A 14,766-nucleotide genomic window follows, 5' to 3' on the forward strand; every position below is an offset into this window, starting at 1 on the left:
GAACATGTTGCTTTCTACACTGCCCCAGGACTAACCGTTTTGAATTCGGAAATTTAGCTTAGAAAAAAGTCTGAGTTAGGACAGCTGTTTCCTCAAACTGATGGGCAACAACTTGTGCTGCGTGCTTTATATGCTTTATATATCCCTGAATTCCCACTGCAGTCCTCATCGCTCGTCTCTGGACCTGAGCGGCATAGATGTACATATTTCTGTGCACGTGAAGCACAGGGACTTCTCTCCGCCATGTGTTAATTTCCCATCCAATCAGGGGACATTACAGCAGACTATTACTTTTTTCCAAGGCCTTAATAGATCACAATGATTCTGAGACAATAAAAAAATAGCACAGAATTTTAAAAACACACTTTTGCGGGGTTAGAGTATTGGAGGTGGGGGTGCCTGGGTGGTTTAGTCAGTTAAGAATCCGACTCCTGATCTCAGTTCAGATCTTGATCTCAGAGTCGTGAGTTCAAGTCCCGAACTGGGCTCCAGGCTGAGCTTGAAGCCTACTTCTAAAATGCAAATAGAAAGGAAAAAAACACCACAATGGTGGGAAGTACCTGTTCCTCAGAGTTTCAGGATCACACTGAGGCATTTGTGTGTTGAGATGGATTGGCAGGACGGGAGCTCCACAGACCAGACTGAAACCTGGGGCGCAGTGGCCGAGGCAGCTGGCTTTGGCCTTCGGACTCCAAGGTGCCCCCTGGGCCCCAGGTCCTTGCTCAGTGCCTTCCTGGACGTTAACTCAGTTATTCCTATAACACTCTGTGAGGGCGGGCTCTGAACATTTCCTCTCCCTCCCCTCCTTCCTTCTTCCTTCCTCCCCTCCTTCCTCCTTTCTCTCCTTCCCTCCTTGCTTCTTTTTTCTCTCATTCTATAGCCAAGAAAGAGAAGAACATTCAACACTTCCTAAGATCACATGGGACTAAGTGGAGAACCAGATGCAAACCCAGGTCTCTCTCCAGCCCTGTGAGTCAGCCACTTAAACCTTTCTAGAAAGAGCTCCTGCCACAGGCAGCTCATCTCCCTCCGTAATGTCCACTTTGCTCATGCCCCGCCCACCCCACCCGCCCTTGCGTTGAAGATGCAGTGCGGGTGGGAAGCCCTCTGTCGCTCTAGGAGAAGCCGTCCTCTTTGGAAAATAGCAGTAGGTGTGAGAACTCTCCAAAATGGTCACAGTGGGGCCCAGAAGTTGATGTGCTTCTCCTGAGCAAAGATTTGCTCTGTCACGACCAGGCTGCAAGCCTCATTCGACTGAACAATGCCTGTGGCCATGAACCAATGGTTTCCCTGAAGCATGAGACATTCCAGGGAGAGCCCTTCCTCCCAATTTGCCAACAACATTATAAAGGCAAGCTAGTAAAATAGAATGAAGTGTATTTACAATGGTTATACAGATGAGCAGAAGCCAAGGAGGAGGCAATCTGCCGTGGTTGCCCGCACTTACCTTCTTTGCTCCCGGGAGAATGGAAAGCACTTCGATACCAGAGTACAATGTCGATCTTAAAAATGCTGTAGAGGTACATGACAGACGCTGTTGCCCCTACCAAGGCGAAAAGTCCTCCTATCAAGTAAGCTTGAACATTCGGAGCTACAGACGACAGCAAATAAAGATATAAATAATCCAATAATAATGATAATACAAATGCCAAATGGACACATACTAGAGGTCGATGAGGATTCTGCTTAAGTATTTTCTCACAGTTAAATATAATAGGTACATGGGAGTAGAATAATCTGGTGGAGCCCGTGAATTTCAGGAAGGAAACATGCTCTTAGGAACCTGGGGAGGGAAATTCTGCAGAAGCCTGGCTCCTCATGGTGGCCACAGCTGAGCTTGAGGGCATGAGGACTGCTCTCAAAACACACACGCTGCCAGGTCTCACTTAGCCAACACTACTAGACTCTCCCGATGTACAGCCTTGAACATGCTTATTGGAAGACCTTCCCCAATGGTTCTGTGGCACAATCCTGATTGTTCCACTGTCATAACTGCTTTCACAGGCACTCAAAATTGACAGCACGATGCCTGTCATACATAAAGAGCCATCAGCTGTCTCCTCTGAAAACCTTTGTTGTCTCCCTGAGATTGGCCGAGAGCCAAACTCCCCCCTTATCCTCCCTGTGCCAACAAGGTCTGCACCAGGGGCCTGTCTGCAAGGCACAGTCTGGGAAAGGGCGGAAAGGGTGTCTACCCCTGCTCTGCTTTGCAAACACAGGGCAGAGCAATTATGGCAAAAGCAGTGGGTGGGAGATGATCAAGAAGGAGAACCGGTTCTCCTGGAATGTCAAGTCCCTGAAAACAGGCTCAGGCTCCTACACATCCTAGAAGAGGAACAGCACAGCTTTCTCCCTTGCCACCGCCCAAGACCAGTGATGGCACAGAAGGAGGCTCTGGGAAGGAGAGAATTAGGAAAGAGGAAGAGGGACAGAAGAACAGAGGAAGAGAAAGTCTCTCCATTCTTAGAACCCACCGCATACACCACTTCCTTTTTCAGTCCCTTCCTGGTGTTCTAGTCTCCACAAGAAGGTGTGTATGCATGTATGTGTGTATGGGGGGACGGGGGGTAGAAGGGAAAATTCTCTTTTCTTGTGTTCAAATGTGTTCAAAGAGCACAATCATTTTTTTTAAATACTCCCTAAAGAGCTTATCACGACCTGCCCTAGGTCACACCATGTTGCAAACAGTTTGAGATCAAAGACACCCCATGCACTACTATATTTCTTTAAATAAATGTCACGATAAAGCACAATAACTAAAATGCATTCTGGGTCAACCGAAATAGCAATCCATTGATTAAGTCCCAGCACAGTCAAGTGGATCTTCCCTGATCTGATCCTGACCACATGTTTGAGCCTCTAGCTTCTAACTCTTAGATGGATCCACACTTTCCTCCCACCCTTCCACTTCTCTCTGTCCTTCCCCAGCTCTTGGAACAACAATGCCACCTTCCCCTTTGCGGGGACCCAGGTCTGGAAACCTAAAACATATAGACTTCAGAGATCTTGGTACTGCAATGGTCACAGTAAGAAGACCGTGCCGTGCAATATTTATGAGAGTCATAAAGTCCCTGGTAATAGACAGGAGTGACAGCCCAATATTCTTGAGTTGGTCACTCATTGCCTTCAGAAACACTGACCTCCCCTCTGCTCTGGAAATGAGGTCAAAACCATCAAATGCCAAACGAGAAATTAATGCTGAATTTCCCTACTGAATATTGCTTTACTACAAGGAGACACTATCTCCTAGTCATCATTTTGAACCCTCTGAACAGTGTGTATTCCTCAGAACCATTACCTGGGAGTTTTAAAATAAAATATGCTGCGGACACTCCAGCATGACAGACAAAAGGATGGCCGTAATCTTCCATTTTCACTTCCAAGAAGGTTATGTTCACTGTGTAAAATATATCTTTCTGGGAAAAAATGTGTGACCTGTAAAAGAAAGGAGCCAATCATTTATACATGAGTCCTAGTTCCCCAGCATAGCGTATCATCTTCAGTCTAGAGAATAAAATTCTCTCTCCAGAGAACACTTTGGGCTATCACATTACCCTGAGAATGCTTCATGGACTAGCTAGGTGAGGTGCATGGATGGTGGCCATTCCGGACTTGCATTTTCTTCTGGACAGGGACAGACAGCATCCTCAGCCTTCCAGAGACTTCCCCTGGTCATCTCCACTTAGGCTAACTTACCTACTCTACATGGGCCCAACACCAGTTCTTCCATCCCTTGGACTAGTGAGTCTTGCTTGGTGCCACCCCAATTAGACCACCACAAATTGGGTTTCTACCACACAATTAGTTCATGATTAAGTCCTGTTTCCCCCCCAAGAGTCCCTGTGCTGCTGCCCACTTTGCTACTGAAGCCTTGAGGATCCATGGGTCATGATATAACGAAATAAGAATGAGGCTGGTTTTAAGGACTAGCTGAGAGAAAGAGATTTTGTTGCGTGAAGCCCATACTTGATGTTTTGCCTCATGTGTCTAACTAGGACGTGAGAAGGTTGATAGCGTGGGCCTCATGCTTCTCTGAACCAGAAGCTCGGCCCTGCACAGCACTAAGGAGATCTTTGAGAGACAAAGCCAAAGAGGGTTGAGGAGTCATTGAGGAGCATCTATAAAGGTAGTACTCGCAACAAAATAACTTAAGTGAGGAAATTCTTGTCGGCTTTTAGGGAAGCCAGAAAAACACAACACTCACTCAAATCCTTCTCTGATGCGTCTGGATTCATTATAATAATCATCCACCAACATGTTATTGACTCTCCAGCACCGGAGATTTGTATTATCCCTTGTGTCTGTGATATTGCAGTCCACAATAAGAGGGGAGCCTATAAAAAAAATTCATAAATGTTACATGAAAAGCCTACCAAAAAGTGGTCACCTAAACAATATCCTGAATATCATTTGGTTACCAAAAATTCACCCCGGAGGTCAATGTTCCTCTACTTTATTCTCTCCCTGGACAGAGATCACAGGGACAAGGACACTTCTAGAATGTCTATTTTGTAAAGAGATAGCCATGTGCGGCCAAATATCACCAGCTTGGGACACAGACACTACCACCAGTCTTAGGAAACTTAGCAAAGAACTTTACAAAGTATTTCACACACATCATCTCCTTCAGTCTTCTCACCTTCAAACATTCCTACGATCAGGAAAGAGGAGGCTTTACAGATAAGAACACTGAAGTTCAGATTAACTGGTGACTTGCCCAAGGTCACATGTGAGAGAAAGAAACTTCACCAATCGTGACCCCTCTTTGACCCCATCACACACAGTCACGAATTATATTTAATAGGTTTTTTTAAAGATTTTATTTATTTATTTGACAGATAGAGATCACAAGTAGGCAGAGAGGCAGGCAGAGAGAGAGAGAGAGGAGGAAGCAGGCTCCCCACTGAGCAGAGAGCCTGATGCGGGGCTCCATCCCAGGACCCCGAGATCATGACCTGAGCTGAAGGCAGAGGCTGAGCCACCCAGTCATTCCTATATTTAATAGTTTTATATTTTTATTTAATTTTTATACTTATTGGTTTTCTATTTTTATTTTATTTTGCTCCCTGAGCCTAATACCTTCCATCTATTTACACAAAAAATTATTTCTACACAATCTATGTTTCTTTATTCTAGGTGGAATTAAGGTTTTTTTTGTTTTTTTAAATCATGAACTACAACCCATGTAGAATAAAACGTAGAGGACATAAATGCAAAGCACTCATCCATACCTCTTTGACCCCATCAGGAAACAGTAGATTGGCCGGAAATCCAGAAGACTTCTTCATGCCCGCCCCTTGTCTACTTTATCTAACACTTCCGCATTCACACTTGAACTGTAGCTTCTGTTGCCCCACGTTTTGTTTGTGATGCTCATCTGTGCTGTTGCATGTAGCTCTACTCCACTCAGTGAAGAGAATACACTAGTGCGTCTCTATTTCTTGTCCTGCTGCTCCACACACACCTGCATCACTGTAGTGTTTGCCTCAGTGTGAAGACTGCTGTGAGCTCCCCACTGCACACCTCCTGGGGCGCCAGTACACACCTGTCCTGTATACACGCCTGTGTCTGTGACGGTACACATGCCCATCTACTGGCAAAATCAGTAGATCGTAGATGATGCGTATCTTCGACTTTAAAAGAGATGCCACATCGTTTTCCAGTGCGGCTGCACCAATTTACGCTCCCACCAGCAGTGTAGACAAGCACGTGTAAGAGGGAGGACTCAGCAGTATGTGGTGTTGTCAGTCTATTTATTTTCACCAGCTCGGTGTGTGTCGTGACCTCACACCTTGGATTGAATTTGCGCTGCTCTAGATGGCACCTGCTCCACCACATTTTTAGACCTACGTTGGCCATGTTGGTGCCCTCTGTTGTAAACCGTCACAGCTATCTGCTTCGCCTTCTGGTAGGTGGACTTGTCTTTCAATAAATGTAAGTTCCTATGTTTGCTGTAGTCATACTTGTCAAATTCTACCTCAAGACTAGCATTGAGGGGTGCCTGGGTGGCCCAGTGGGTTAAAGCCTCTGACTTCGGCTCAGGTCATGATCTCAGGGTCCTGAGATCGAGCCCCGCATCTGGCTCTGTGCTCAGTGGGGAGCATACTTCCTCCTCTCTCTCGGTCTGCTTCTCTGCCTACCTGTAATCTCTCTCTGTCAAATAAATAAATAAAATCTTTAAAAAAAAAAAAAAAGACTAGTCATTGACTAATATGTCTTTATTTTTTTTAATCTTTCCTTACCCCAAATCATGAATGATTTCTTCCTAGAAATGCATCATTCTGACTTCCATACTTAGATCTACAACTCACTTGAAATTATTTTTATAAACAGTGTGAGAAAGGGGTCAAGTTTTTATTTTATTCCATATCTTGTCCCATTGTCAAGTCCCACTTGTTGAAGAGATCACACCTCTCCTAGTACAGTGTCAGCCTCACCAAAATCAAGGGCATAATATGGCAGATTTATTTCTGGGCCTTCAATTCTAACCCACTGTCTACCTTGTGCCAGAACTATACTCTCTAAACCACGGTAGCTTTTTCTTTAATCTTGAAATCGGGTGGTACAAATCCCTCAGCTAGTTATTTTTCATTAAAAGTGTCTTGACTATTATTCAGTCTTTACTTTTCCATACCAACATTATAATTAACTTATCAAATTCAGCAAAAACTAAAATCTGTTTGGCTTACCCTCAAAACAAAGGAAATGTGTTTAATAGTTCAGTCTTGAGCGTGTTGTTTCTTCTATAGGCTTCTAAAGATTGATTTTTAAAAATCAGATTAAGGGCATTCCCTTACATTCCTAGTTTTAGAAGAATGTTTTCTTTTTAAATAATAAATTCCTAGTTCAGGTGTTCTAAATGACTTTTCAGTATCTATAAGTGTATTGTTTTTTTCTCCTTTGGTTTGTTATGTAAAATAAAAAAGGATGACTTACATAATATGAGGCAAGTTAGCATTGTTTCACATAAACCCACTGAACCACAGTGTATCACTCTTTGGGTATGCTGCTAAAATAGATTTGCTAAGAATGGGGGTGCCAGGTGGTGGGTATTATGGAGGGCACGTATTGCATGGAGCACTGGGTGTGGTACATAAACAATGAATTCTGTTACACTGAAAATTAAAAAAAAAAAAAAGAATGTGCTTAAATTTTTTCATCTGTGTTGATGAATGAGATTGGCCTGAAATTTCCTTTATAACGATGTCCTTGTTGGATCCAAGTGTCAAAATTTTCCTGACCTAATAAAATGAGTTAACAACTGTTTCTTCTTTTTCTACTCTGAGAAACTATTTAAATCTGTTGGATTTCTTTATTAAATGTTTCGTAGAGTTCACCAGTAAAGCCAGGTGGATCTAGAATTTTGTTCAAGACAAGATTTTTTATTTCTAGTCATATGCCAATTTTGAAATCTGTATCTTTTTGTGCCAGATCCTATGTGCTGGTTTTTATGGAAACTGCCCATTTCTTTTTAGATTTTCAAATTGTTTGGCACTAGGTTTTCCAGAGTGTTCTTTTATGACCTTTCTCATGTGTATATGATCTATGGTGATGGTCTCTTTTTCCTTCAGATTGTGCCTTCTCTCTTTTGTTAATCATTCAGGGACTTAGCAATCATGTTCCACTTTTCAGAAAACTAACTTCTTTCCTGTTAATCCCTCAATTGCATGCTCATTTACTATTACACTATTGTCTGGGATTACCGCTCCCCTTGTTTCTCCCATTTTGTTGGATTCATTTTGCTTCTCCTTTTCTGTCTTCAGGGGTGAGCTTGCATCTCATGGATATTTCGACTAGCTTCCTTTCCTAATTCAGGCTATTAAGCGTGATCTGATCAAATTTTTGTATCCCACCAGTCTTGGTGTAAACTTTTCATGAGTATTCATTGTCAAAATATATTCTGATTTCTACTTCTATCCATAAGCTATCTAGAGAGTTTTTTTATTCTTGCTTTCTATAACGTCTAGCTTTACAGTCCAATATACAGTTGATTTTATTAAACATTTCTTTTTTCTTTTTAAAGATTTTATTAATTTATTTGAGAGACAGCAAGCATAAGCTGGAGGCGTTGGCAGAGGGAGAGGAAAGAACAGAGCAGGGAACCCCACGTGAGGCTCCATCCCAGGACCCTGGGATCATGACCTGAACTGAAGGCAGGCGCTTAACCAACTGAGCCACCCAGGCCTCCCTTTATTAAACATTTCATTTTGCTTAGAAAGAATATGTAATCCGTAGCAGCTGGGCTCGGAGTTCTATGATATGAACATTAGGCCATTTGTTGGGCACATTTTTTTGTTGTGATAGGGTGTTCTGCTTGCTTTGTTCTACCAGAAGCTACCTTGCAAATGTCATTATTATTATTCCATTATTAGTGTGGACTTAATCCTAAACTGGCTATGTCTTTCTGCATATATAAACACACATGCACAAACACATACTTTTAAGGCCATGTTATTATGTATCTACAGGTTCACTATTGAACTTTTAGTCATTATGAAGGATCTCTGTTCACCTCTAATAGTAGATTCTACCTTCAGATCTACTTTGATATTAATATAATTATACCAACATTATCTTGGTTAGTGTTTATACCATATATCATTTTCTACTCTTTTCTCTTCCAGCATCTTGTAAACAGCCCAGAGTTTTGATTTGTTCTTTCAAATCCAGTATGACAATCTTTATTTGGAGTGTTTAGTCCATCCTGAAATCGGTGACAGATGTACGTTTAAATCAACTATCTTTCATATCTATCTATCTATACATATATATTTTTTTTTTTTGGTAGCATCTGTCCTATATTTGTCGTTTCCCTCTTGCTGTCTTTTGACTCCTTCTTTTAGATTTCCTCTTACCTTCCTCTTGATTATTTTTTAATTATTCTATATAATGCTCTATCTTTGAAATTATTATTATTTTAGGGTTACCCTAAATATTAAAACAGAGATGCTTGAACTTATCAAAGTCTGACATTATTGATTATTTCTATCCTCTTCTAAGAGATTGTAAAGTCTTAGGATGCAATTGCTTTTAGCCTTTTCCCAACAGACAGGCAAATGCAGTTGTGAATTCTAATTCCATATATATTTTAAATTCCATGAACTGTCATCATCATTATTGCCTCATAGAGTCAAGATTCATTTGGATTTACTCACTTATTTTTGCCAACATTTGCTCCTTCCTTCCCTCCTCCATAGCTGATTCACAATCTAGAAACATTTCGTCCTGCTTCAAGAATACTGTAGTAGCTCATTTGGCGTAAGACTGTGCTCAACAAATTTTGTCATTTTTAGTTTGTCATATTTTCACTGACTATAAAATTAGCAGCGCTTTCTTTTTTCAGCAGACAACCTCCACTCTTTCCATCAAAAATTCAAACAGTGGGCTTACTGTTGCGCATAGAGGATGGGTTTTTTTTTTCCTCTTCTCCTAACTTTTAAGATATTTTTCCTTTGTTTTGGGTTTTCTGCAGTTTCACTTTGGTATTTCAAGGTATAGGTTTGCCTTCATTTGTCCTGCTGAGTCTCCTTAGCTTACAGCATCTTTGAATTAATGTGTCTATCAGTTTGGAATATTCTCAGATTATCACCTGAATAATACTGTCTCTGCTCCCATTTTCTCTTTTCTCTTTCTTCGGGGATTGCAATTACATACATGTTAGCTCTGTGTATCCTCTCTCTCTCTAGCCTCTGTATTTCTTAGTCTTCTGTCTCTCTGTGCTTAATCCTAGGCATTTTTTTCCTGACCTATATTTTCGTTCAGTAACTTTTTTCAGGTGTCTCATAAGCTTCTAAACCTTTTATTGAGGGACACCTGGGTGGCTCAGTTGGCTAAGCAGCTGTCTTCAGCTCAGGTCATGATCCCAGCATTCTGGGATCCAGTCCCACATTGGGCTCCTTGCTCAGCAGGGAGCCTGCTTCTCCCTCTGCCACTCTGTCTGTCTGTGCGCTCGCTCTCTCTCTCTCTCTGACAAATAAATAAATAAAATCTTAAATCCTTTATTGAGTTTTTGGTTTTGGTTATTATATTTATCAATTCTGATATATGATTTGTTCTTTTTCAAATCTGATATGGTCATTTTTTAAAAGTCTGCAGTTGTCTTTTGAAAGTTGCGATCATGTCTTTTCCTTCCTTAAACATGGTAAGCACAATATCTATCTCCCTATCTATCTGTCTGTCTCTATCTGGGGCCCTGGGGATCTGTTTCTGTTGTATGAGGTTTACCATCTAGAATATACTGAGTCAAGACTTATCTGTGAAGGTACTGAACACATATTGGCATTTCCTTCTACAAAGCTGATACCAGTCCATTCACTTATTTAGCTACTTAGTAACTATTTCTTGAGCATCTGCTTTGTTCTAGAAACTGTTTTGAGCACTAGTGATATAGGAAGGAAAAAAACAGACATAATGACAGCTCCTAAGGAGCATTCAAATAGAATTAGAGATACCAAGACAAAATATGTGGGGTAGTGATAAGTACTTTACTGAAAACAGAGCTCAGGGGATAGAGCATGATGGTGAGTGAGGTGTGCTTTGTTTTTGTTTTTTAAGATGTTACCTATTTCTTTGAGAGAGAGCAAGAAAGAGAGCATGAAAAGAGTGAGGGACAGAGGTAGAAGTAGGTTCCCCACTCAGCTTAATGTGGGGCCCAATCCCAGGACCCCAAGATCATGACCTGAACAGAAGTCAGGCGCTTAACCATCTGAGCCACCCAAACACCCCTGAAGGGTGCTGTTTTAATGAGGTGGTCAAGTGAGATGACATTCATTGGAGACCCGATGGAAGTGAAGGAAGGGACCATGGAGCTGTGTGGGGAAGAGCAATTCAAGCAGAGGGAAATGCATATGCAAAGTCCCCGAGGTGGAGATGTGCTTGAGATATTCAAGGAACCACAGTTATATCAGGGAGATCAAGTGTGAACTTATCAGTGTGAGGACTGGCAAGGGGAAGTCAGCCATGGACGGCCATGTTGGGAATGCAGGAACTTTTGAATTTTATTTTGGGTGAGATGGAAAACCGTTGAGGAGCTTTAAACACAAATGTTTTAAAGGGATCGCTTATATTTGTGGCTGGTAATGTATTAGAACACCCTTTATGTTATACTTGCTAATATTTGGTATTTACATGTTTTAATCCTTACCAATTTCTAAGATACATATCATTGTTTTCATGTCCATTTCTTTTATTTCAGATGAATATATTTTCATACTCTGTTAGTCTTCTTTTTTTCTTTCTGTGAATTATTCATTTACCTCATTTGGATTATTCTTAGTCCTTGATTTGTTGATATTTTTGTACAGAAATGGTATTACCTGTTTTTTGATGTCTCTGTCCCAAACATTCTCTCTTAGTTTGTCATTCACATTTTAACTTTATCATTTTTACTATATGTAGACATTTACAGTTTCTATGTGAGTATAATTTTTAATATTCTGTGATTTCTTCCACTGATTTTATGCATAGAAAGTACATCATTCTGAGGTTAGGTATAAATTTATCTGTTTTAAATGGTACTTCTGTGAGTTTATTTTTATATGTAATTTTTTAGTTCATCAAAATGTATTTTTATGTCTGAGGTAAAGAATGAACTACATATGAACTACATATGGGTGGCTCAGTGGGTTGAGCCGCTGGCTTCGGCTCAGGTCATGATCTCAGGGTCCTGGGATCGAGTCCCACATCGGGCTCTCTGCTCAGCAGGGAGCCTGCTTCCTTTTCTTTCTCTCTGCCTGCCTGTCTACTTGTGATCTCTCTCTGTCAAATAAATAAATAAAATCTTTAAAAAGTTACACTCATACTACACATACACTATGTCTCTCCTTCCCTACATATTTTTAAATGCCACAAATCTCCTTTACTAAGTTGTTGTATATTCTAGGATATGTTTATTGTTTTCCATTATGTTGCTTTAATCTTTCTATTTGTATACAAATACCAGTATTTACATATTGTTGCTTTATAATTAAACATACTTTACCATTTACTAGAAAAGATCTCTCTTTATTTTTCTATTCAATTATTTTCCTGCTAAATTTTTCCAACATTTTTTGACATGAATTTTTAAAATGCTTCATCAAGTTTCAGAACATTCAATGAAATTTAACTGGTTTTATATTAAACATATATATTAATCTGCCCTTAGTGATTTCAATGGCTTCAATAATTTTACTCACCTAGTTGTACTTCAATTGAATTGTTTTTTGGATAAATGATTTTAGGAATTCTTCCTGCATATCCATTTGTTTCTGCTAAAAAATCATATGCACATGAAATTGCATTAGAATCATGTATGATACATTTCCAACTATTTATCCATTTATAGTGTAAAGAAAACGTGGCACTGAGCAGGTCTTACCTAAACATGAGCCAAGGAAAGAACAAAACTCCTGACATGATAAGCTACTGCCTCATAAATGCATATTTTAAAACCAGAAATTAAATTGTTGAGCAAAAACCCTAAAACCGCGGCTCCTAGGAGATTTCGCTTCACCATTCTATATTTGATATGAATGTAAACTGATGAGATTGTGTAATCAAATCTTACTACCTAATAATCCAATTACAGTTTATAAGCAGTGGCTCTAAGCCAAGCTCTGGTCTAGGTCCCAGTTAGGGAGAGAGAATGATCCTAATGTTTTATGTTTGGTCCCACTGCTCCAACCTCCATCCCTGCTTTTCCATAGTCTTTAAATCTGGTCCTCTTTTGTTCTTGGGTTCTCCCATTCCTTCACCCCACTGTGAGACTGTCTTCCCTCATACTGACTTCCCAGCCCTTTGTTTCTCTCCACTTATTCCCTTCCCCATTTGCTGATTACTTCTCTACCCTCGTGACCTTGCATGACCTCCCCAACTCAACGTTGCTCCCGTCCACCTGCCTACTTCCCGTTATTCACACATACCATGGTCCTTTTTGCTACAGGGCTCCCTCAGTCGGGAAAAATCTTTCCCACTCCATCACTCAGTTAATGTGTCCTGCCAGCATCGCTATTATCAAGAAGCTTTCCCTGACCCTCAGTCTTCTCAACAGGTCCTTGTCTGTTCGATCTCATACTTTCCACTCGCTCATGGCATTCATCTCTTTGGTAATTACACATCTCACTAGCAGACTATCTGACTTATCTCTGCCTCCCTTCCCTGCTCAGACGTCAAAGCTCAGTCAGAGCGGTGGTCATGGGTGCTTCCTACTTTTCATGCTCTCTCCACAAACCACAGGACCTGGCCTTATTAGGCACTTAGTAGAGAGCCACTAAATTACTGCCCAAAGGGGGCGCCTGACTGGCTCAGTGGATTAAAGCCTCTGCCTTCAGCTCAGGTCATGATCCCAGGGTCCTGGGATCGAGCCCCGCATCGGGCTCTCTGCTTGGCAGGGGGCCTGCTTCTCTACCTACTTGTGATCTCTGTCAAAAAAATAAATAAAATCTTAAAAAAAAAAAAAAAAGAATCACTGCTGCCCAAAAGCCAGCCATCTCATGCAAAGCCAAGAGGAAGCCAAGGCAATGGCTACGAGCTTACTTACCGATATTCACAGTGATGCTGTTTAAAACAGTGTACTGTCTCCCTGTGTGTGTCAGTCGGGCTTGACATGCATAGCTCCCTCCATCCTCTGCCGAAACATTGCTCACTGAAAGCTTCATTTCCCAGGAAATAAACCGTTCTCCTTTAATCTCTTCACAGTCCTAAATACAAATATATATATATATATATATATATATATATGTGTGTATACATATATATATGTATACACACATATATATATATATATATATATATATATATACACACAAACACACACATAAATTAAATCAAAGAGTATTTTGGTGTATCAGTTACATTTCTGGTTAACAGCACCCTATGAACATGGGGAGAGGCAAGAAACATGTGATCTCTAGACCTCAGGTAATTTATACTCTAACTGAAAATGATATCTATACCTATAGGTATCAATGGGTAGATTGATAGATATCTACATATATGACGAGTATGTTAGAGGCTATTGTGCACGCTGTCAATATAAAGTCTAATGGAAGTTGAGAGGAAAGAGGCCTACTGGAACTAGAAGGCAGACCACATGGAGGAGGATTGTGTAGGCCCACAGAGGAGCGTAGTAGGAGGGTGTGAACAAGCAGGAATGCCCTCCACCCACAGGGGCCCATAGCTCCCGGTAAAGCACTATCTCATGACATCAAGCTCCTATACCGAGACTGCAAGCCCAGGTGATTAATGAGCTCTTCCACTGTGTTCCAGGCGCAAATACACCTTCTCCACCTATCAGGTTGGACTTAACAGAGGTCCAAAATAATTCTTCGAGAACATTCTGCTTGGAGGCCTGAACAACAGTCACAGTATGCTGGCTAGGCTTATGGGCAGACGTCACCTAACTCATTACATCACCGATGCTGCCATAACATCAACTAGAACAACCTCACACCAAACCAGCCCGAGGCCTGGTTGGTCTCAGGTATGCCCTTCTCACTTGTCATCCTTGGCAACCACCCCCAGGGCAGGCCTCCCTGTCCACCAGCAGGACACTGTCACAAGCTCACATTCTCAGGCTTCTCCCGTCTCACAGACCCCCTCCTAAACTCTCTCAAAACGTTTCCCCTTTCTTTGGAAAGTGCTGCTCTATAGAGTAAGTTTTTGGATTACTGAGTCCATGTACTCATTCAAGCATTCAGGTTCCTGCTCTTTGCCAGGCTGTGAGAAGCGCTGTCAGGTGAATGTAGTCACTGTCCTTAGAAAGCTCACAATCCTACTGTAGAGGAC

At 41.2% G+C, this 14,766-nt stretch overlaps 1 protein-coding gene across 3 annotated transcripts in view; it reads right to left on the reverse strand.

Moving 5' to 3' along the window:
• IL1RL2 (interleukin 1 receptor like 2) overlaps positions 1–14,766 on the reverse strand; it is a 42,442-nt gene that overhangs the window by 14,556 nt on the left and 13,120 nt on the right. For all 3 annotated transcript variants that reach the window (XR_004287676.1, XM_032351725.1, XM_032351726.1), the window contains 5 exons: positions 13,520–13,679; positions 12,177–12,251; positions 4,205–4,334; positions 3,299–3,435; positions 1,448–1,591 (listed from right to left, as the gene is read on the reverse strand). Coding sequence is in view for 2 of the 3 variants with exons in the window: in XM_032351725.1 (XP_032207616.1) it covers positions 1,448–1,591; positions 3,299–3,435; positions 4,205–4,334; positions 12,177–12,251; positions 13,520–13,679 (646 nt within the window). In the remaining variant the exon portion in view is untranslated. The remainder of the gene's footprint in view (positions 1–1,447; positions 1,592–3,298; positions 3,436–4,204; positions 4,335–12,176; positions 12,252–13,519; positions 13,680–14,766) is intronic.

Source organism: Mustela erminea, chromosome 7 (genome assembly GCF_009829155.1).
Source record: "Mustela erminea isolate mMusErm1 chromosome 7, mMusErm1.Pri, whole genome shotgun sequence".
In the NCBI taxonomy this organism is placed as follows: Eukaryota; Metazoa; Chordata; class Mammalia; order Carnivora; family Mustelidae; genus Mustela; species Mustela erminea.